The sequence below is a fragment of the Anomalospiza imberbis genome, assembly GCF_031753505.1.
Source record: "Anomalospiza imberbis isolate Cuckoo-Finch-1a 21T00152 chromosome W unlocalized genomic scaffold, ASM3175350v1 scaffold_31, whole genome shotgun sequence".
Lineage (NCBI taxonomy): Eukaryota > Metazoa > Chordata > Aves > Passeriformes > Viduidae > Anomalospiza > Anomalospiza imberbis.
Window position 1 is genome coordinate 3,013,116 of NW_027099315.1, and position 23,521 is coordinate 3,036,636.

Below are 23,521 nucleotides of genomic sequence, written 5' to 3' on the forward strand. Positions count from 1 at the left end.
TACAATATATTGATAATGACATTGTATGGGGCAATAAGGCAGAAGAAGTGCTTTAGAAAGGGAAGAAAATAATTCAGATTCTTTGGAAAACTGAGTTTGCCAAAAAGAAAAAGAAGGCCAAGGGACCTTGGGAATAAAATGGCAGGGTGGACGCTGTCATGTGCCTACAGAGGTGGTTAACAAAATTGCAACTTTTCCCACCAGCTAACAAGAAGGAAACACAAGCTTTTCTAGGCCTTGTGGAGTTCTGGAGAATGCATGTTCTAGGTTTATAGCCTGCTTCTGATCCCCCTCTATCAAATAACCTGAAAGAAGAACCTCTTCAAGTGGGGCCTTGAGCAACAAAAGATCTTTCATGAGAGAGAAAGAAAGGGGGAGAGAGAAAGGACTAACAGAGAGACGGGACAGAGAGAAAGGGGGAGAGAGAAGGGAGTGAGGGAGAGAGAAGGGAGTGAGAGAGAAAGGAGGAGAGAGAGGGAGAAAGGAGAAGAGAGGGAATGGGAGAGAAGGGAGGAGAGAGAAAGGAGGAGAGAGAGAAAAAGAGACAAAGAGGAATGCGTCAAGAGAGGGATGCGTCAAGAGAGAGAGAGAAAAGTGGAAGTAGAAAGAGGGAGAGAAAAGAGGAGAGAGCAGAAGACAGTCACCATCTGTGGATCTAACAGCATCCTCTGAGTTCTCCTTCACCCTGGACTTTGTTGTGGGGGTCCCAGAGTCATTCTTCTGGGGGTACCAACTTTACACAGTCCAAGTTTTGGGTATCTATGGGGTGATCACAATGGCATTCCTAAAACTTGGGGTGGTATGTGTATGAGCAGTTGCTTCCTTTACCATGACGCTGTTGAGTCAGGGACGGGATGGAATTACTCCAACGATCAGAAGGCAAAAAAGAGAAAGCGTTTATTAAGAAGTAGCAAGTCCTTATATAAATCTGACTTGCTAAGGTGAAACCTGATTTGTCTCAAAGTAAAAACCTTTCACACTATTGGTGAACTATGAATAGCACACTGCAGAATCATATCTATAAACAACATGAACAGAAAGAGAGATAATAATTGTTTTCATTCTTTCTCTCTAAGTTTCCCAGGCCTGAAGCCTGGGAGAATCTCTTCAACTGAACTGAGAGTCTTGACATTACCACAGTTTGCCATGGTTGCATTTTCTGTCCAGATGCATTAACCAGCATGTGCTAGCCAGATCTCACCTCTTCCCAGCCTGGAATTAGCACCTTCCTGTCACAAATTCCTCCCTTCTGTGCTTATCTCAAGTTCCTGTTCCTGTGGCTTTTGGCAAGTTCTTTCTGTGGCCTTGACAGTGTTTGAGATGGGCAACTGTACCTTTTAAGTCTATACACCACCCAGCACCATCTATATAACCCCTAAGCTATATCTCCCAGTGCCAGATCTAGATGCCTCTTGAACACCTCCAGTGATGGTGACTCTTCCACTTCCGTGGGCAATCTATTCCAATGCCTGACCACCCTAAGAGTGAATTTTTTTTTCTAATATCTAATTTGAATCTCCCCTGTCTCAGCTTAAGGCCGTTTCCTCTGGTCCTCTCACTGCAGGTATGGCAGAAGAGACTGGCCCCCACCTCACTACAACCTCCTTTCACATAATTGTAGAGAGAGATGAGGTCCCCCTGAGCCTCCTCTTCTCTAGACTAAACAACCCCAGCTCCTTCAGCCATTCCTCATAAGACATGTTTTCTAGACCCTTCATGAGCCTTGTTGCCCTTCTCTGGACATGCTCCAGCACCTCAATGTCCTTTTTGAAGTGAGGGGCCCAAAACTGAACGCAGTAATCAAGGTGCGGCCTCACCAGTGCCGAGTACAGGGGGATGATCGCTGCCCTAGTCTTGATGCTTACACTATTTCTAATACAGGCCAGGATGTCATTGGCCTTCTTGGCCACACTGCTGGTTCATATTGAGCCAAGTGCCAACCAGCACCCCCTGGTCAGTTTTTGCCAAACAGCTCTCAAGCCACTCTTCTTCCAGCCTGTAGCACTGCATGGGGTTCCTGTGACTCAAGTGCAGGACCCAGCACTTTGCCTTATTGAACCTCATGCAGTTGTCCTCAGCCCATTGATTGAGTCTATCCAGATGTCTCTGCACAGCCTCCCTACCCTTGAGTAGATCAGCATTCCCACCCAACTTGGTATTGTCTGCAAATTTACTGAGGATTCACTTGACCCCTTTATCCAGATCATCAACAAAGATGTTAAACAGGGCCAGCCCCAAAACTGAGCCCTGGGGAACACAGCTAGTGACGAGCCACCAACTGGATTTAGCTCCATATACCATAACTTTCTGGGCCTGTCCATCCATCTAGTTTTTTACCCATCTAAGAGTCCACCCATGCAAGCCACAAGCAGCCAGTTTTTCTAAGAGGGTGCTGTGGGAAATGGTGTCAGATGCTTTACTGAACTCTAGATAGACTACATCCACAGCCTTTCCCTCATCTACCAAGTGGGTCACTTTGTCATAGAAGGTGTCTTGGTTTAGGACAAATTAAGGTGGACGCAAATGAGTTACCTCTTTAGTTTTAATGAATCCCTTCCCACCAATAAGAAGAAACTAATACAAGTAGATATAAGTGAAAAAATAAGTTTACTAAAAAATGAAACAGCAACAGGCAAAAAATAAGTTATAGACACTAGTTACAAAGTTGCTGAAATCCCACAGACTCCCTGTGAATAGAGAAACCCAAAATGGCGAAGTGTCTCCTTCCCCAAGAGAGTGCTCGCCACGTGTGTAGAGAGACAAAGGGAAAAGACAGTGGTAGCCCTCCCTCCAAGATGGCATGCTCTTCAGGTGCCTGTGTGGTCTGTGAGACAAAAGGGAGACAGCAGACTAACCCCGCTTGGCACACCCTTGCCCCTGGAAGAAAAAAAACAGGAAGGTAGGAGCTTATGAAGCAGTTTAGTGGCAGATGGGAATTGCTGATGTTTGTGAGGATCAGTGCTACTGCTTGCTGCTGCCTGCCACCCACTGGACTTTGCCAGTGGTGGCATTGCTGTCTTGGATCCCCACTTTCATGGGGGGGGGGGGGGGGGGGGGAAGAAAATGGACTCTCAGGCACTGATGCACGGCAGCCCAAACCCAGACCGGCTTAGACTTCGCACTGCTGACAGGTGTTGCAAATTTTACTCTCAAACAGTTTTTGACCATGAAATGCAGCTTCTTGAGTTGCTACTTTTGTGAGTCCAGAAACCTGCCTGAAACAATCCCCTCCAGAGGCCAGAGAGAAACAGAAAATAAACCACAAAAGGGAGCCTCTGCCTTGGGCAAGAGCTACAAGGCGAAAGAGAGAGAGAGAGCCAAAATGACAAGAAAGACAGGGCTCCCTGCATGCTCCAACTTTTAAAAGCCCCGGGCATGTTGCATTGCAGGGTCTTAAAGAGACAGTAACAATTTTTGGCACAGATAGATATGGAATACAATAACATTTTGGGTTACCCGGGACAAAAGAGATCAGGTTGGTCAAGCAGGACCTTCCTTTTGTAAATCCATGTTGGCCAGGGCCTGATCCACTCATTGCCCTGCATGTGCCATGTAGTGGCACTCAGGATCATCTCTTCCATAACCTTGCCTGGCACCAAAGTAAGGCTGACAGGCCTGTAGTTCCCCGGATCATCCCTCCAACCCTTCTTGTAGGTGGGCATTACGTTTACTAATTTCCAATTAGCTGGAACTTCTCTGGTTAACCAGGACTGCTGGTATATGATTGAGAGTGGTTTGGCAAGTTCTTTTGCCAGTTTCCTCATTACTCTGGGGTGGATCCCCTCTGGGCCTATAGACCTGTGGGTATCTAATTGGCATAGCATGTCACTAACTATCCCCTCCTGGGTTATGGGGGTTTCACCTAGCTCCCAGTCCCTACCTTCCAGCTCAGGGAGCTGGTTATCCTGCGGACAACTTGTCTTTATATTAAAGACTGAGGCAAAGAAGGCATCAAATACCTCTACCTTTTCTTCATACCCTGACACTACACTACCCTCTGCATTCAATAAATGGAGACTCCTTGACCCTCCTTTTGCTGCAAATGTATTTATAGAAACTTTTTTTTGTTTTTAACTGCAGTGGCCAAATCAAGTTCTAGTTGGGCTTTCGTCCTTCTCATCTTCTCCCTATATATGTCCCTCATGACATCCTTATAGTCCTTCCAAGTTATCTGTCTCTCCTTCCAGAGACAATAGATTCTTTTTTTTCCCCCTAAGTTCCAGCCTAAATTTTCTGTTTAACCAGGCTGGTCTTTCCCCAGCAACTTGTCTTTCTACACATGAATATTTAACAATTCTTTTTTAAAGCACATCTAGCTTTCCTGAACACCTTTGCCCTTCAGGACTGACTCCCCAAGTACTCTGTCAATAAATGTCCTAAACAGGTCAAAGACTGCCTGCCAGAAGTCCAAGGTGGAATTTGGCAGACTTGGTAAGAACTGTCTGTGCTGAATACAATATTGTATGTAAGCCAATGAACTTTTTTAATAGCTTTGTTTCATCTATATTATACCTAAGCTTGTCAAATCAGGCTTTCCTATTACTGTTGTCTTTGAGACCCTCTCCGAACTAGTTCCAAAGGTGTGGTATGTTTCCCTCCCAGCTGTTCTTGAACCTTAGGTGTATCAGAAAGAAGATAACTGGTATGAGAGGAAGGATTCTGTTCTTTCATCCATCAATTCATTGATCCTTTTCTCAAAGTTAGTATCAGTGGAGTGTAATGGGACAGTGTCTTCACAGGAGCTTCACCAGTGATGAACAAAAAAAAACCCCACAAAAACCCTCAACCACACAAACAAAAACTAATTAGTATACAAGGTACAGATCTTCAATCTGCAGACTTCTGTAGCAGAATTTCTGAGAGAGAGAGGACACGATTTATATTTAGAGTGAAGGTTGAGCTACCCCAGCCTAGGCCTCAGATACGGGCCTCGGTGAGGCCTTGAAGCCTATGACGCAGTTAGAAATTTAGTCTGTGGCGCAATTAGAAATTATGTTAAGGTGTAAGCACAGTGTAATGGGCTTTCTGGGTGTGAATTAGTATAAATCTGCAGTGTGAAACCACCTTAAGACAAAGACAAACAATGTTTGCTTGCCAATGAGAGTGTGCTCACGATTGTAAACTATCTAGAAGTGTATATAAACTGTCATCTTATAAACAATAAAGGAGAACGTATGATTAACCACATTGGTTTGGATCTGCATTTGTCCTGTCCAGTTCCCGATTTTATATAAGAGGTCCCGTGTTTCAGACTTCAACCTGTTTTCTCAGGCAAATTTTCCACAAGCAGCCAGGAGCAACGTTAATGCATTGGCATTTGCCCATTTGTTGTGAGAAAATGGGATTCTATAAATCTAGTGGTCATTTCTTACTGCTCTAACTCTTGTTTTGATAGCTTGGTGTAGCTCTCAAAGTAAATTCTGCACCTCTTTTCTACCCCCCTGACAAAGTTAGTAAGTCAAGGTAGCAAGTCCTGTAAATGTTAGGCTGGTATAAAGGGGTTTGTATCCCTGTGCTAAGTAACTTCTCCAGTTCAAGTGAAAACCTGATCATATTTTTTGTTGCATTTTTCTTGTTTAGTCTTTCAGTGAAAATGTGAGTAAAAACAAATGTCAGGCTCACATCTATAGGGAAGATTTTGCATAACAATTCTAGAATTTGAAAAGTTTCATCTCCTACTTTAAAACAAATAAATGGGGTACTGTCATGGTTTACTAAAATTATTTTTTTGTTTTAGTCACAGCTCCAGCACTACAAATGCCTCAGAAAATGTAGGGGTAGACAGATTAAACGGAAGAAATGCTTGTGATTATAGGATGCAGGAAAAAAACCAAATGGAGATGATTGCCTTGAATGTGGACTTGGCAAACTTCTTAGTGGCTGTAGATTCTAAAAGATATGAAAGATTCAGTAGAAATGTTAGTGGCTCAGTGTAATATTTCACAAATAAGCAAGTTGAATATCCAAGACCATTCTGTAATGATTTCTGTATAATGTGGGCTTTGACCAGTGTGATGCTATTTGTATTTCAGGTTTTATTTGCCATTTCTCTAGTGCTACCACTTCAGGTAAAGAGGAGGCTGTCAACTGAACTTGGTGCCTTTTAAGCTCCTTTACAGTTCTGCTTTCTGAGACTGAAGAAGAAGAAAATTATATTTAGCAACTTCTGTATAGAGTTTCTGGTACTTCATATGTAAATATCTTTGAAGTGGTTCTGATGATGTGCCCTTCACAAACCTGGGAATTGTGTGGAAGAACAGTAATTGTCATGGCCCAGTGCTGGGGAATGTCCTAGCTGCTTTCTAGCATAAATGATCACATTCCAGGGCATGGGAATATTTCCAGACAAGACTTAACTTATGAGTACAGATGTTAATCCTTGATTCTCCTAAATTCTTTATGGAATAAGGAATAGAAAGGACTCTTCACAAGGGGTTTTGGATGCTTCAGAATGGTAGGTTTAGGAGAGAATGCATCCTATTTATTTTGGGACAGTAATTCTGTACTCCTGTTTCCCTTTCAGAGGGTTTTAGTGGTTGTTTACAGTGGTTGTTTAAACATCTTTCAGAATGCAGTCACCTTTCCAGCTCCACCTTTCTGGGATGAATAGTTGTGTCTGCCCTCTGTCAGGCTATTGCTTGCATATGAATGAACATATTGTAGTCTTTCATGGAAGTGCTGTGCATGAAGTATGCTTTTTAGGATTGTGAGGAATTTCATTCTGATTGTGTATGTGTGTGAATATTAAGAGGCCTTGTTTACTGTCTGGGTGATGTAGTGGGGACACAGTCTTGCATCTCAGGTAATGGATCTTTTATGTGAGCAGGAGAGTGGAGAGACCACTCTATTTCCTCAGATGTTTCTTCCAGTGAACAGTAAAAGCTATTTTGAGCTAGCTTTATTGATCGTATGGGTTGATTTCCTGCAGGCTCTTCTGTGTTTGATTGTGGATTATTGGAGTTGAGTATACTCATAATGTAGATGAACCAGTAAAAGATTTCTAATAATCCTAACTCCAAGCAGACGCATTCTGGAAGATAGCATGTCATGTAAGCTGCTGTATGCTAGAGCAGTTTTGCTCTAACTTCTAACTGTTCACTTTTTATGTACCTCCTGGCCTGCCTTCCCTCCATGTTGTCCTGAGCTTCATTGTAACCTATGACTGTTGCAGTCACTTCAGGATACCGTTTGTCTTTCTGTAGGTTATGAAATATGCTGTTGGCTTTGATAGTTTGAATATTTATAGAGAGAAGAGGTTAGCAATATAAAATGCTGTTCCTATTCATCATGGTTTGTCAGGAACTGTGAAATTTTATTTTGCATGTGCTATCTTAAGTCTTGTCCAGCAAATGTGTGGCATGCCATGCTTTCACCAGTGATGCACCCCACAATTTTGGGAATGTGTAATCTGTAACAGTGTCGGCTTTGGAGCACTGCTTTGTATAAAGGATCCATTGCTCAAAGGTAATGAGCTGACTGTGTCAATTAATATGCAGCAGGCTTTGTGTCTGCTGATTGTTCTTCTGATTTAATGTATATGATGGTCTGCCTTACAAGCAGCAGTGGTGAATATTTAAGGACACATTACAGTGTTGGAATGCTCCCTGGCATCCCACAGGCGCCTTATGTGTCTTCAGGGCAACTATTTCAATCATTACGCAGCTTCTGGCAGTCTACCATCCTAGAGACATCTTAGGAATGTGAAAAAGAGAGGCGGTATGCTCTGCTGATATAGTGATGCTCAGGATCCCTCTTGTCGGAACCCAGAATGTCCCTCGGACACTCTTGGATGTTCCAGGCCCAAGTCAGAAGCATTTGAGACCCTGGCATGCAGCCGGAATCCCCTGTGGGTTTGAATCTGACCCGTGGAACAATTTACCAACCTTGCAGGAAGAACAAGAAATCACAAAAGTTTAGATATTATAGTAGAAGTAGTCACAAAGTGAAAGAAAGAATCTTTGAGTGCTGTACAGGGGGGTTTTAGGCCTCGTACAGATGGGTTTAAGTTTTGTACATGGGGGTCAGAAGTTCTAAGATGGAGGGATTTGGGTGTGCCCTGTCCTCCTTCTTTCTCCTTCCTAACCTCCATGTTCATGGTGATGTTGGCACTCACAGATTGGTTTAGAGTAGAAAGTCACTGTTCAATATAGGTGATAGGCATTGGGGAAAAACTATGAACATTTAATACATAATGGATGATATAAAAGATGGCACCAGCCCCCTGGGAGGTCAGTGTGCCTTTGTCTGACCTGCTGAATGGACCGCAGCAGTTCAGGAAGAAAATCTTTTAGATAACACACAATAAACTACCTTGAGACCGAATGACCGAAGACTACTGAGTCTTTCTTTGAAGGCACGGGTTGGAGGAGAGACTTTTCCATCTTTTGGGGTCACCCCAATCTGGGGGTGAGCCCTGTCACCCTCTTTGCCCACTTTCTAGAGATCTGTGATGCTGCCTGGGTCTGAGATAGATGTAACTTGTTCAGGAGAGTTGTCTCTTTTGAAGAGCTGGACCTAAATCAGAGAATGGGCCTTCTTGTCTGACACTCTGCTGCTCTCTACTAGACAAATGTTCTCTCCTACAAGATTTTACTTGTGTCCGTAATCAGTAAAATGTCAAAGGCCATATTTTATGTAACAATTTTATTTGTGATAAATGTAGGTTGCTGTCCACAATTATAGTCTTATTCCTGATTTGTAGTGCTCGTGTAGCTCTACAGTGAATAGAAGTGATCTCGATGAAAAGTAACTCTCAAAAGTTAAATTTTCTGCCATGTATGTTCTGTGGTCAGATAGCCAGTTGATTGATTTGGGTTGCTGCTCAATTGCATGAACATTTCAGCCTCCCTGGAATGGCACTAAAACTGAGGTGTTTGGGACAGGCAAGAAGGGGACAAGAACCATTAATTCCCTTCATCAGTAGCCCACACTTATGTTTATGTCTTCTTGTTTCATAACACTACTGAATTTTCCTTGTGTAGGGAGGGGAAATAAAAATACCTACTTCACTTCTCTTCCCTTAAGCACTCAATCCAAACTTGTGACTGCATCAGCTAAGTTTAGTAGTTTAAATCACACACATATATTTAAAACCAGGAGTTTGGTGAACTTGGATTATTTTCTTTCTGTTGCAACTTTTCAGAGGCTATTTATTTTAAAGGGACTGTAGCAGACAGTCAAACTTCAGGCTCTATAATTAGGAAATAGAGATGTAAGTTGCTTGTGAACCAAATTCTCATAATTTCTGAGGTGTGAAGTCTAGTTGTATGTCACATATAAAAATAAACTGTCCATTTTTAGTGATCACAGAGCAAGTCTGTGATAGAGCTGAGCTGGATTTATGCTTCTGAATCTGCTTTCTGTTTACAAACCCATGCTGTTTTCTTGCTTGTTTTAAATCTGATGCTGCTTTTAGTTTGTGCCTCTGACTGACGGTTTCTTTTCTTTGCTGTTGTGATCTTGTCCTTGAACCAGTTTGGCAAAAAATTAGTTGTCTCTCTTTTCCTCCTTCTTGATTTAGCAATTAAAGGTTTGTTATCCTGTAGTTGAATCCTAAAATGCTATACTGTAAAACTGTGTTAAGCATTCTGTGTTTTGTATACTGTGGAAAAGAATATTTAGTTCTTTAATCAAGAAGAGTACAGAAAACAGTGAGAAGTATTAGCTACGATGTGCTTTTCTTTAAAGTCTGAATTTTCGTCTTTTGGGGAAAGCAGCAAATTAGTATGTGCATGGAGAATGAGATTAGTGCTTAAGTGGTGGTATCTGAAAGTTAGGTTGTGATGTTCAGTTTCAGATATACATGGCATTTGTTTGGAGTCTTAGGGAAGCTTATGTTTAAAAACAAAAAACCCCCAAGAAACAATCCCAGAAACTACCCTTTAAAACTGAATTTTTTAAGAGCTAGGCTGAAGAAGTTTAGCCTATTTTAAGTAATGTTGCAACTGTACTGACTACTTAAAAGTGGAGAACTTGTTCAACTTTTAAAAACATTTATCATTTACCTTGAATCACTTGTTCCATTTTGATAGCCTCCTTCATATAGAAAATACAGCATGAGATGTCAGTCTAAATGCAAGTCTAACAATGCTCTATCTTCTATGTGAAAGGAAGTATTCTGTATGTTTTTCCATGTTTGACACCATAGTGTTTTGAATAACCATGTTCCATATTCATATCAATTTTTTGTTTTTGTTTTCAATTTATTATGCACAGCACTTGTTCTGAAATTTGGGGACTGAGTACACCAAACACGATAGATCAGTGGGATACAACAGGCCTTTACAGCTTCTCTGAACAAACCAGGTGAATATTCTGCCCTCTTGCATCATAGAAATCTTGTGGGAGGGATTGGCTTTGGAGGGTCTGTAATGGGATGCTTTAGCTGTAAAACAGACTAAAATACTTCCTAGGCCTCTCATGGTACAGCATTTTAAGATATTTGCTTGCCAGTGTAGAAATCCAAGTGTTATCAGCTGATGTTTTGACCAATGAAATTCTAATTCTGCGATATTGATTTTTCATGACAGTGCTATTGAAAGAATGGGAAGACTTGTTAAATGCAAGGTCTAATATAATTTGGTATTTATATTAACAACGTTGGGAAGCTTGATTCTTTAGGCCTAATCTTACAAAGTATTTAAACTGCTTTGTATGTCACAAGCTTTCAGTTAAATCTTGCTAATTGTCTCAGATATGAGCTACTAAAGAATTGTTTGTAAATTCTTCAGTAGTTAATGGCAGGCAAACTCTAAACAGGGTCTTTATTTTTTCATGTCACATTACTTTATTTGTGTATTGAGGTTTGTCTCCCATCCCATAACAATCATAAACATCTGCATTTGTGTAAGCATATGCAGTCTGTCTTAAAACTAGCAAAATTATTTCAGCTGGTAGTAAGGCAGACGAAGTCAAGAAGATAAACTGTACAGTCCTTAAAAGATGTGAATTCATGTTTTGCATTGCAGTTATACTGCCATGTGGATCACTTGGGCAGCTGACTGCTTATAGGCTTATTTACAGTCCTCTCGGAATTCTTAAACTTAAAGCCATAAAGCATCTATGCCACAGCAAAGCTTTGAGGTTTAGTAGTGGAAGGGACCATTAAGTGTGTGATTTTTTTTAACAACTCTCTTCTGCATTTAAAAAAATATATGAAGCGATCATCCTAAATACTTGGTTGGAGGTAAAGTGGCTTTTAATGAATTCTGAATTTAACTGCCACTTGATTAGAGCAATTCAAATACAAGTTAAGAGACTACTGATATGATCATTTTTATCACATTTGAAGCCTTTCAACAACAGTATAAATGTCACTAGCAGTATCAATCCACTGAATTCTGAGAATGAATAAACTACCCATCCCATGTGTGTACACTCTTGCTTAAGTGGCTAAGAGCATGCAGTCTGTAAAAACTTTTTAACATCTTTTCCCTCCAGATCTCTCGATGGCCGTCTACAGGTATCTCATCGTAAAGGATTGCCACATGTTATTTACTGTCGTTTGTGGCGCTGGCCAGATCTTCACAGTCACCATGAACTTAAAGCAATTGAAAACTGTGAATATGCTTTTAATCTTAAAAAGGATGAAGTATGTGTAAACCCTTACCACTACCAGAGGGTGGAGACACCAGGTAGGAAGACTACTTCTGACTTTGTATAGCATCTGTACGTACTTGATCAGCATGTTATAAGTGAAAAAGAGAAAAATTATTTCTCTTGCCAAAAGTACAAGATTCTTAGAGATACAGCTTTTGAGAAAACCACCCCTGATAGTTTTTAATAGTAAAATTACTGAAAAATCTTTATGAATGTGGAGATACCTTTACGCCGATAAACATTTCCAGGACCACTAGTGGTTTCCAGATGGCTAAATATGACCCAGACTTAAAAGGAGAACAGAGATAATTCACCTTTGCTAATGTGGAATAGTCTTACTCAAGAGGCACTTCAGGAATCTGTTTCTACTACTAGCAGTACAATCGTAATACTAGCAGTACTGAGATTCAGAAAATTTCAAAACATCTGAATAAATTGTTAGATGGTCTAGATAGATGTTTTTTCCTTTTAGCTCACAGAAGCGTGCATTTTAATGGGTCTTACCAATGCTTCGAATTTTGCTTTTCCAGTCTTGCCTCCTGTACTAGTGCCACGGCACACTGAGATTCTAACAGAACTTCCGCCTCTCGATGACTATACCCATTCTATTCCTGAAAACACTAATTTTCCAGCTGGAATTGAACCACAGAGCAACTACATACCAGGTATTTTCTTATCTTTCACTGTAAACAGTATGTTTGACATTGTGCCGCTGAAACAAAGATGGTAATTTTATGCTCCTAAGTGATCAAATTCATTGCAAGATGTACCAATAAGTTAGATCTAGTTGATTTTGTGTATTAGTTCCAATGGAAATACCTGAACATTGCTGTTTGCAGAACACAATCCTGTGTGAAGCTATATTGCTTACTTGGTTTCAGTAGCTTATTTAAGATTCAGAATGCTAATGAGTGAAAAATAGACCTTTGTATTATGCTTTCAATCTGTTTTACAAGCATATAGGGGTTGCCAAATGCTGTGTATTGGAGATTGAGCAGCAGTTTACTACTCAATCTCACCACATGTAGTTTGTGGAGAAACTTTTAAGTTGCAAATCAGTGACTTAGTGTTTTGATCTGTAGTTCACAATTGATCAAGGTCTGCTTTGTGTGTTTGTTACTATTGTGTGCACAGTTTTGTCTTTTTAGTATGAAAGAGCAACCTAACTATTGAAATCAAAGAATTCCTTCTTTCTCTTCTTTGACCCTTCCCTACCCCAAGACTAACCTGCTACAGTGCACCCGAAACCTGGTACTATTACTGAAACATAAAATCAGTGAACTTTGTTTCTTGCCCCAACTTTGTGTTTCCTATCCCTTCAGAAAGTTGCCTGGAGTGTAAAACCAAGTAAAGCTGAAGTTTTCTCATAAATGTTTAATGCAGCTATGTTATGAACAAGCTGAAAATTCAGATCTAGACTCTCTTGAAGAATAAAATTACTTGAAACTCAAATATGTGCAGTATAGAAATTCTATCAATGTGTCTTAAGCAGGTCATTGCTTGTGTTTTCTTTAAATGTATCCAAGAATTGAAATGGCATTAAAAAATGCAATAAATTTGTTCTCATCTGTTTAATCTGGGCCACCTAGGGACAACAGATCTTTAAAGAGCAATTTAAGGGGATAGAAATTGGTGCTGCTTTCCTAACTGATGTATGCCTTTTTTGACTCAGTCTGAGGGCTTTTGGTACCATTTCCTAACAACTTACTGGAAAGCTACCATTTTCAAATCCAGTGCTATGGAAATGAGCTAAAGTAGCTAGGTAGTTATTTGCAGGGAGTTTGTTCAAGGTGATTGTGGGTATTCACATGATTTTCAAATGTTTATGCAGCTAACCACACCTTGCCTCCTTTGTCACTGACACCCTCCTGTTGTATTCATGGCATCTTACTTTATTTGACCTTGCTGACTTAATCTTCAACACTTAGCTAGGTTCTGATAAGTCTTGTGTATCTTGACAGCCTGCTTCAGAGAACCATTTTCTTTAGCAGTAGGCCAAACTAAGACCGTGGTAGCTTTGCACCACAATACTGTCTCAGTACATGGTCTACAGAGAGGTTGGTTTCACTTACAACTGGGCAGATGGCAGTCGTGAAGGTGCAGGATGCCTGTTGGGGCTGTATGTTCAATTAATACTACTACGTGGAGGAAATCTATTCAGAGATTAGTTATGGAAAATAATCTGTGCCAAAGACTCTAGATTAACAACTGGAAACAGGAGGCGTGGGTTGGATTGGAAATGGTTATTGACCTTTTACCATGGCTGTGGCCTTAACTGTAATGAATAATTTAGAGAAAGGTGGTGTCCACTTTATCACAATGAATTCAATAAAAATGTTCAAAATTAGTATGATTTTTGTTATCATAATTCTTGATAGTGAAGATTTCCTTTAATTGTCCTTTTAAATTCTCGTTTGAATTTTGTCACATCTATATTTAGCTCACTAGTTTTACAGTGAACCAATGATAATTCTTTTGGTTAATTTTTTTTAATCAACTGACTTAATCTAGTTTCCTGTCACTGACTTCCTTCTGACCTTAATATATGGCTGTAAATCTCAGACATGATATTTGATATAATTTGATTTTAATTCTTAGGCAAAAAGCTTTAAATTTCTGCTATTTGATAATAATGTAATTAAATGTACTTAATCCCTCAGATGTCTCAGAGGCAATTCTAAGGCAATTGTAGACATAGTTAGCTTCAAACACTTTCGCTAAAGCAATCCAGGTTTTGCCTATAATATATAGAATCATAGAATATCCTGAGTTGGAAGGTACCCACAAGGATCATCGAAGTCCGACTCCATATAGGAAAAGACATTTGCCCAGTTCAAAGAAAATTATTTCCTGAAAGGCAATTGGTTAACTTATCTGGATTACAAAGTACCTTTTGAATGGAGAAAAGGAACATGCATACTCTTCTGGGTTTTGAAGATAATTCTGCTGAATTAGGCAAAGTTTCTAGTATCAGAATGCTTCAAACTTGTTTCTGAGTTTGCTTTGGTTACTGAAACTCCATCTTTAAAGAAAGCTAGTTAAAAGAACAGATGATTGTTTTAATAGAGCTTGGAAGTTATAATGATAATAGAGCTTTTGCAGTGTAACTAGTTAAATAATATGGTTATTATTGAGTGAATTTTTTAGATAATGAAGGAAAATGGATTTGGGAATTGAACTGAAAAGTAACCTTCAAATCTATAAGGCATGGGAGGGTATCTGATCTCATGGTTATAGTACATTATAGTACGTTAAGACAGCTCACATGATATTTTTTTTTGGTGCAAGTCACCAGATGTGGGTTTTTTTTCATTTGGAATTCTACTAAATGTGAAAGCTGTTGATCACAATTACAAAACTGTTACTTATTCTAGTGAAAGTATCTTGTCTTAAATGGAAAAGACAAGTATTATCTGTTAATTATATAACACATTTGAACAGTTGACTGGCATAAAATAGATTATACATTTTGCATAGACAGTTAAGGCAGGTAATGTGTTTGAAGACCTGCTGGAAGGAGAAATGGATGGCAAAATGACATTCTAATAAAGTATTTAAGTATTGAATGGAGCTCATGAGGACTTTATTACAAAAACTCCAAATGCTAAATCGTACAAATTTCTTCAGTCATTGAACCATTAGGTGTTTTGCTGGTTTTTTTGTGTTTTTTTTTGACAGAAACACCACCTCCAGGATATATCAGTGAAGATGGAGAAACAAATGACCAGCAGTTGAACCAAAGCATGGATACAGGTAACTACTTTCAAAACTTGGGATCACTAGCTGTGATCCCTCTGCATAGCAGCATGAATTCAGCCTAAAAGATTATGGCAGTTTTCCTCTGTACAACCTGGTGTTTTCTGCTTAAAATATCACTTTCAGTCTTTAGTGAACAAATTAATATTTTGTTAGGGGAATGCTTTTAAAACATTTTGTGCCATATTAAGTACGTTACATTTGTTTTGTAATAAAAACATACAGGTCTAATTAAGTCTTCATCAGATTTTAATAGCTGATTTGTTTTAAACATCCCCAACTTTACCCTCTGGAAACAGGTTCATTGAAGCAATGTGTCTGTTGGCCTAAACAAGTTACAGACTCTGAATTTTGAGAACCTGTCTCTTACCTCTGGCACCTTATCACTTCTGCCATGTTTCAAAACAATTCTTATATAGAAGGGTCTATGGAAAGAGTAGTAGAAATATGAAGCATCTGTGCCTTTGTATGAAAGAGTTTCTAGATAATGTGGTTGGCTTTAGACTGTCAAAGAACAGTTAATGTGCTGGATAAGAACATCCTGCTATCTGCTGGCAGACTTGAATATATTTGGTTAGCTAATGTTAGCAATATTTTTCACTTGGAATTAACTGCACCAGTTTCCAAAAGAGCTGCAATATTTTCCCACTATGTGATAATGGCTACCTTAATTTAAAAAGCCTGATATCAGCAATCATTCTAGGAATGATTTTGTGCAAAGCCTCATTGTATTTTGTCTACAAGTGCACAAATTGTGTTGGAGAGTTCATGTTTTTCTAAATTTTTTCCTTCCTTCTTCCAGGAAAGAATAATCTCAAATGAGGAAATCCAGGTTGTTGTTCTAGAGATAAACACTCTCCATTGAGAATAGGAGCAATATCTTGCTTGTCTCGTCCACTTTTTCTTAGTTTTTTTTCCACTGAATTTGGGAAGAAGTCACTACCTTCTCACTGGGCTGAAGCACCTCTCTTATGAAGACAGGCTGAGAGAGTTGGGGTTGTCCAGCCTGGAGAAGAGAAGGCTCCAGGGAGACCTTAGGGCACCTTCCAGTACCTAAAGGGGCTACAGGAGAGCTGGAGAGGGACTTTGGACAAGGGCATGGAGTGATAGGACAAGGGGGAATGGCTTCAGACTGATAGAGAGTAGGGTTAGATGGGATATTGGGAAGAAATTCTTTCCTGTGAAGGTGGTGAGGTACTTGCACAGGTTGTCCAGAAAAGCTGTGTCTGCCCCATCCCTGGAAGTGTTCAAGGCCAGGTTGGATGGGGCTTTAAGTAACCTGGTCTAGTGGAAGGTGTCCCTGCCCATGGCAAGGGGATTGGAACTAGATGATCTTGAAGGTCCCTTCCAATCCAAACCATTCTATGATTCTGTGACAAGCATGAAGTGAAAGCTCTGCCAAATACAACACTAAGATGTTAATTAGGTTTATGAGGAGGAGTAGGGTCCCATGAGTCTGGAAAATTAAATGCAGTCTTAATTCACAATAAGTGTGTGATATGCTGGAAAAGTGGTGTTAGTATTTCTGAGGTTTCTTATTCTGAAGAATGTCAATGTAAAACTATATCTAGATAATGGTTATTCCTACTTATCTGAAATAATGAGAGTCATTTGCTCTGAAACAATCTGTATTGCTTCAACAGGATCTCCAGCAGAGCTGTCTCCTAGTAGTCTTTCTCCAGTTAATCATAGCCTGGGTAAGCTGGAAATTCTTCTAATTGTTTCTCTGTGTGATGACTCTTATTTATGTATATATTACATTAAAACTGAAAACGTACTCAAAAAAAATTAAGAACTGTATTAGGAGGAGACTATTGGGTTGGCTTCCTGATGATAAACATAATAGGGCTGGGTAAATAACTTCTTAACTACTACTCTATTTCTGCAACTGTTGAGTTCCTAGCAAAGAGAAAGAATAATGTGGCTGTGTGTGCAGGACTAGCGTTTATAAAATAAATAGCTTAAAGGACGTTAGCCAATCCATAGTGCTGCCCAGACTTGCTGACTCCCTTGTATATATGTTCTGCTACTCTTCTCTTGCACTGCTTTACCTGTAACCACAACACAATCATTGCTCCCACATTAGTTGCCCACCTGCTTCGATCAGGTGCTATTGCTGTGTATTTGTATAAATGCCTCAGGATGATCAGATTCCCCTGGGTTTGTTTAAGGAATGATGACAGAAAAATGCTGTTCAGAATACTTAGTAAGTAATGAGGGTAGGTAAAAAGGGGAAGCAGCTCAGGAAAAGCTGAAGATGCACAGGGAAGATATTGAGCTCTCATAGGGGAGAGTAAAAGGACCTTAGAACAACTTTTAGATAGAGATGGTATAAGATCTAGTGTAATATAAGAAAATATCATTTTCATATTAATATTTTTTCCTTTGTGTGGTTCAGTGTTTGATAGTTTAATCTTTTTTTTTAGCATTGCCAAAATGTTTGTAAGTTATAGAAAAGCAACAGAAATGTCTCAACATCTGGCACTCACAGCAGCATTAGTTTAATAATTTTGCCAAGCAAAATGCAAGTACTGAACTAAATGAGCTGTGGTCAGATTAGATCACCCCCCTCTTCCCCTCCTTCTTCCTTTGTGTGAAAATCTAAATTCCATTATGTTTACTGGAGTAGGTAAAAATGACAGCAAGTAAAATATAATTTGTGGAGACTAACAGCTGTTGTTTCTGGGAGAGACAAGTAGCAGGGCAGATAGATTTCTTTTCAGCCTCGAATTCTGTATTAAGCTTTTTTTTTAAAACTTTTTTTTATAGACTTGCAACCAGTTACTTACTCGGAGCCTGCGTTTTGGTGTTCAATAGCATATTATGAATTGAATCAGAGAGTGGGAGAAACCTTCCATGCATCCCAGCCTTCCCTGACTGTAGATGGCTTTACAGATCCATCAAATTCAGAACGATTTTGTCTAGGTTTGCTTTCCAACGTAAACAGAAATGCTACAGTGGAAATGACAAGGCGACACATAGGTAAAGATCTCTGATCTGTAATTTCATTTTAGACATTAAATTATCTGGAACAATCCAGGTAGGATGGGCAGATCTGTGTTTTGGGTTCCTTTCCCCGTTGTGCAGCCAGCCATAGAACTTCTCTCTTGGGGCTTGCCAAGAGGAGCTTGATCTCTCTTGCTAAGGACAGAAGTGGAAAGATAGATAGGTTGCTACTTCTGAAATTGAGGAGAAATATAGCTGCTTCTGTTACCACAGCCTGTTGCAATTGGGAAGAGATGTAGTGATAGCTACAGCTGAAAGGATCGCCCTTTCCTCGATCAGTAGTCACTAAGCTGATGGCAGCAGCAGTCACACAACTGTCAGGATGGAAGTGGCACAGGAGGAAGCCACTCAACTGTAGGGGATTTCTGTTGCTTATGTTGCTGTTTTTTGCCTTCTGGAAAAAGATGACGCATCAAAGTATCCCAAGGGGTGGTTTTTGGCTTTCAGGCTCCTCATTGGACTGCTCTGCCCTAGGTAGCATTTATATTCAGAGTTGCTTATAATTGAAATTTAAGCTTTAATTGCAAAACATGAGCATGTTGCTTAGTTTATTCTAATTTATAAAATGCAGAATGAACATTGGTAGCATGTGGCAAGCACATTTCTCTCTCTCTCAGGATTTTTATAAAGGTGCACAGAGAGAAGTGAAAGAGAAAACAATTTCTGTTTCTGCTCCTTGTTTTTCTCATGTGGAATGTGTTTGGAGAATTGTTTACCTTGAGCGAATGCCTGGTTGGAACACGATGGATTGTTTGGGCCTGATGGCCAATAGGATCCACCTGTGTCTGGACTCTGGAGAACAGGGTCACGAGTTGTGAGTTAGATATGATAGTTAGAGAGAGTAGCATGTAGTTTTTAGTATCCTCTTTTATATAGTATATTAATGTATCATAGCATAATTATAATAAAGAAATCATTCAGCCTTCTGAAATAAGTCAGACATCATCATTCTTCCCATTGGGTTCGCCGACATCTACAACAGTAGCACTTGAATGCTTTTCTGAAATGGGAAAAGCTGCAGTTGAGATAACATGCTGTTTTGACATTATTAAGATTTTCTTTGTAATGGTTAGCAAAGAATATTGTTTTCTACAATGTTTTGGCGATGAAGAGAGACAGGGAAGACTGATTCGGTGATCAGAATCCGATTTATTGTGGGATACAAATGCATATATACTATTTTAGGGAGACTAGTAACTAGTAATTGTGTAGTACAATGATTAGGTTAAAATCACATACACAAACTTATGCATATTACAACATCTCTTGCTTGCAGAGTTTAATCAGATTTTCTTTTTCCGGTAAACCTGTCTGTTTTAATCTTCTTGCAATCTAAATCTAATTTTTAAAGTTCCGTTTGCTTTTGCCAAGGTATTTTGTTTATCAAATCTCTTATACTAATAAGGTCCAAAGTCCATCATCTGTCTTGTGTCCCCCAACATCCCAACAACAATGCAGTGGCCTGGCTTTAGGTTCTTTAATAAACTAGCCCTTTTTTTCTGGATTATTTTATTTAGCAACATTTATGAGGTTTTTTTGTTTGATTTTTAGTAAAAATTTCAACTTCTTTAATAGAACCTTCTGAGTGCCTCTATGCCAAATCCAAATGCTTGTCTAATAAAAATTTAGATGTGCAGAAGCCCAGGCTATACCTGTGCTAACTAATCAAAATGATCAATGATGAGGAAAAGCAAAAATGTAAGGAACTCTCACTTTTTTTTAATGGAGCAATTCACATTTTGTTTGAAAATTTGTTTTAAAGAAAAGGGGAAATAGAAACTATGGCCTTTAAAGAACCTGTTAATTATAAACAGCTTCCTTTGAGAGTTCAATTGTACATTACTTATCTTCTGCTAGAAATAAGCCATACAAATTTTTTTCCACTCGGAGAGAGAGAACAAAACCACAATTTAAAAGTGAACAATAATATTTCTTATGGGGTTTTTTTCATAATAGGGCTGAATGAAATCCTGTTGATTTTGTTCAAGTACTACAGAGAAAGGGGTATGCAGTGGGTTGTGAAATACTATGGGTGCATGCAAGCAAAGAGTGAAGTGGTACACTGTTTTCCTTTTTTGCCATAGTGGCCTGTGCTGCTTCATATACAACACCTTAATACTAGCACAAGTTTTAACTCTGTTGAACCTAATATTTTAATTTTGATTATGGTATTTCTTTAAGTAAAAAATTATTTGGTAATGAACACGGCTTTATAATTTTGATTTGGTTATAAGCCATTACATGGCTAGAAAATTCTATCTCACTCTTGACCAAAAATTATTCTACTTCTCCTTCAAATATTTTGAGTTTGTGGGAGGAAAAATGCAAGTTAATTGTGTTCTGCTCCTGCTACAGCTGTCAGCCCAGCAGTGTTGTTCTGTAGATAATTGATTTCTGTTTCTGTTATAAAGAAAAACCTTGGCCTTCTCTGAAACAAAATCCTCTCTTGTTTTTTAATCTTCTTGGGTCATACCATAACTAGAGTTCTTTTGAATTTTGCTACAGGAAGGGGAGTACGTCTCTATTACATTGGTGGAGAAGTTTTTGCTGAGTGCTTAAGTGATAGCGCAATTTTTGTTCAGAGCCCCAACTGTAATCAAAGATATGGCTGGCATCCTGCAACTGTGTGCAAAATTCCACCAGGTTAGTAGCTTACTAAAGATCTTGTGTAAAAATATTCAGTGAATGTATTCACTGGACATTTGCTTTCCTTTTCATAGTTTCTTAATAGTTTTGGGTTTCTGTGTAGCAAACACAAATATTCATTGATTAATTGTACTCTTTGGACTTTTTTTCTTTATAGGATGCAACTTAAAAATCTTTAATAACCAAGAATTTGCTGCTCTTCTGGCTCAATCTGTGAATCAAGGTTTTGAAGCAGTTTATCAGCTTACTAGAATGTGTACCATAAGAATGAGTTTTGTTAAAGGATGGGGAGCTGAATACAGGTAAAAACCTTTTGGTTTTCATTTTAAAGTTAATGTTTCTTCTTTCACTAATGCACTGTTTCTGTCTGGTTTGAAAGCTGTACATACAGTCTTCTTAGTGCTACTGTAGACATGCTGTCTGCAAGTTGAACCCCATATTTTCCTTTTTCTCCCTCCTCAGCTATTGAGTTTTTAAGTTATAAAGACCAGAAATTGATTTTAGTATTACAGACAGCTGTTGAGCAAGGAATGTTGTCAAAGTTGTTTCCTCACTTGGTTCTGCTTGCTTGCTTATTATGGCAAAATCATTGACAATATCTAGAAGTTTCACAGTTTGTGCTGTGAGATTATTTGCTGTTTGTTAGATGTACAGTAATTTTGGTCTCTGTCCTGTTCTGTGTGGAGTATGAGTTCATTAGGTTGTGGTGAGGGATGCAGTTGATAGGATCGAACAGAAAGAACTGAAGTCATTTGGAGTGCATTCTGCAGAATGAAACAGCTGGAGAACATGCATTTAAGGGTTGACAAATATTTCAGAACTTGTAATGGAAAAAACTTTGTGGGAGTAAGATGACTGTGTTTATGTAGTAAAACTGCTAAAATTTTTTGAGTGGAAAAAATAGCCTTTTATCTGCTTTTTTAATAGATTCCAATTGTATTCTTTATTTAAACAAAATCCTTAAACCTCTCTAGAAATTGTCCCCTGAAAGAATGAAGTCTGACATATCAATAGCTATTGTAATACATAGTGACTTTTTAAGAATACATATAATTTCTGAAGTTCAATAATGGTGTGTAGGTTCCACTGTGAATCTTGGGGGTTTAGCTGCTCTTGAAATATTGTCACGGTTTGACGCTGGCGCAATGCCAGCGCCCCCATGAAAATACACCTTGCCAAATAATTGCTGTGAGATGCGATAAGGAACAGAGCAGAGCAGGCCCAAACTTAATAACAAAGGAAAAAAAACTTTATTAACTACAACTACTATAAAAGACACACACACTAACTCCAGGATGAAGACCCCTCAAAACACTTCTCCTCCCCCCACCCAATTTCCAAATAACAACAGTGAGACACGAGCCGGGATTCCTGGTCAAGTTGCCACACTTCAGATAATCAGTATTCAGTCCGTCAAAGGAGAGAGGAGTCTCTCTTGCACCACAGACTCCCCCAGGAAACACAATTGCCACCCTTGTGTTTCCATGTCACACATGGCAACTGCCTGGAGAAAATCTGCCAGTGTGACACTCTCCTTTCCATGTCACAGTGCTCTCACCACCGTGCATGGACTGACACGCGGAGCCAGACTCCAAAACTCAAAGACAGAGTGAGTTTTAAAGTAGGTATGTTTATTCAGCCGGACGCATGTGGGACATTTCCCCAAATACATGCGTGCCCCTTGCTTACACACGTGTTCTTTTATCCCCTTGAGTGTTACATATGCATTAAGTTTCCCCATGGGTCATTTCCTGGCTCCCCTCCCTCTCCACTCTCTATGCTAATCAGCTTGTCGGTCCTCTGGGCCTGCGCAGCTGTCTCTGGTGGTCATCCCAGGCTTCGGGGGTCGTAAAAGGGATGAAGTAAGAATGGTCTTCTTCAGGCTGACTTTTCGACCCCACTGCTTTGCACATGCCCATTGATTCCTTGGCCACGGTCCAAGCCAGGGGCCAGGATCCATCTGTTTCCAGAACATAAGGGGCCCCATTTTTCAGTTGTCTTTACACCCTGTATCCATTTTTCCATATACATTCTTTCTCCTTTTCAGGTCTCTCTTTGCTGCTCTGCACGTAGTCTCTTCCTTTCCCATAGGCCAGGATACGGTATATTCTCACGTAACATAAGGATGTGGCCCTAAGCAATATCCATTATTTTATATGCCTATTACTGTTCAATACCTTCTAATTTCTATGATTAATAGCTTCTAGTTCTAACCCCATGTTTCAGTCCCCCCTTTTCAGCAAAATAGTAAATTCTTTTACTTAGTACAAGCTCCAATCTCTACGATATGTGTCTCCCAATGCTTTACCATGTATCTGGGATAAAGAGGTTAGTATTGTTATTCGTTGTAACAATTTGCAATTCCAAATGAGTATCGCAAAGGATAGTGTTAAACTTATACCTACTAATATTAGTAAAACAATAATGGGGTGACATAATGTATTTAGGATTCCAGTTGCAGTGGGCGACCATCCAAAAAGTGAATCCCACCAACTGTGACTTGCATCCTCTTTCA

General features: G+C 39.4%; 2 protein-coding genes across 3 annotated transcripts in view; both read left to right on the top strand.

The window, feature by feature from the left end:
- LOC137465558 (splicing regulatory glutamine/lysine-rich protein 1-like) overlaps window positions 1-23,521 on the top strand; it is a 448,710-nt gene that overhangs the window by 373,552 nt on the left and 51,637 nt on the right. The window lies entirely within an intron of this gene.
- Window positions 1-23,521, top strand: part of LOC137465562 (mothers against decapentaplegic homolog 2-like) — a 118,941-nt gene that overhangs the window by 51,577 nt on the left and 43,843 nt on the right. The window contains exons 3-10 of one of the 2 annotated variants that reach the window (XM_068177647.1): window positions 10,216-10,305; window positions 11,440-11,633; window positions 12,129-12,263; window positions 15,277-15,351; window positions 16,998-17,051; window positions 18,124-18,336; window positions 20,866-21,003; window positions 21,164-21,308. In XM_068177647.1, the coding sequence (XP_068033748.1) occupies window positions 10,216-10,305; window positions 11,440-11,633; window positions 12,129-12,263; window positions 15,277-15,351; window positions 16,998-17,051; window positions 18,124-18,336; window positions 20,866-21,003; window positions 21,164-21,308 (1,044 nt within the window). The remainder of the gene's footprint in view (window positions 1-10,215; window positions 10,306-11,439; window positions 11,634-12,128; window positions 12,264-15,276; window positions 15,352-16,997; window positions 17,052-18,123; window positions 18,337-20,865; window positions 21,004-21,163; window positions 21,309-23,521) is intronic. The other variant, XM_068177648.1, reaches the window with a different exon arrangement.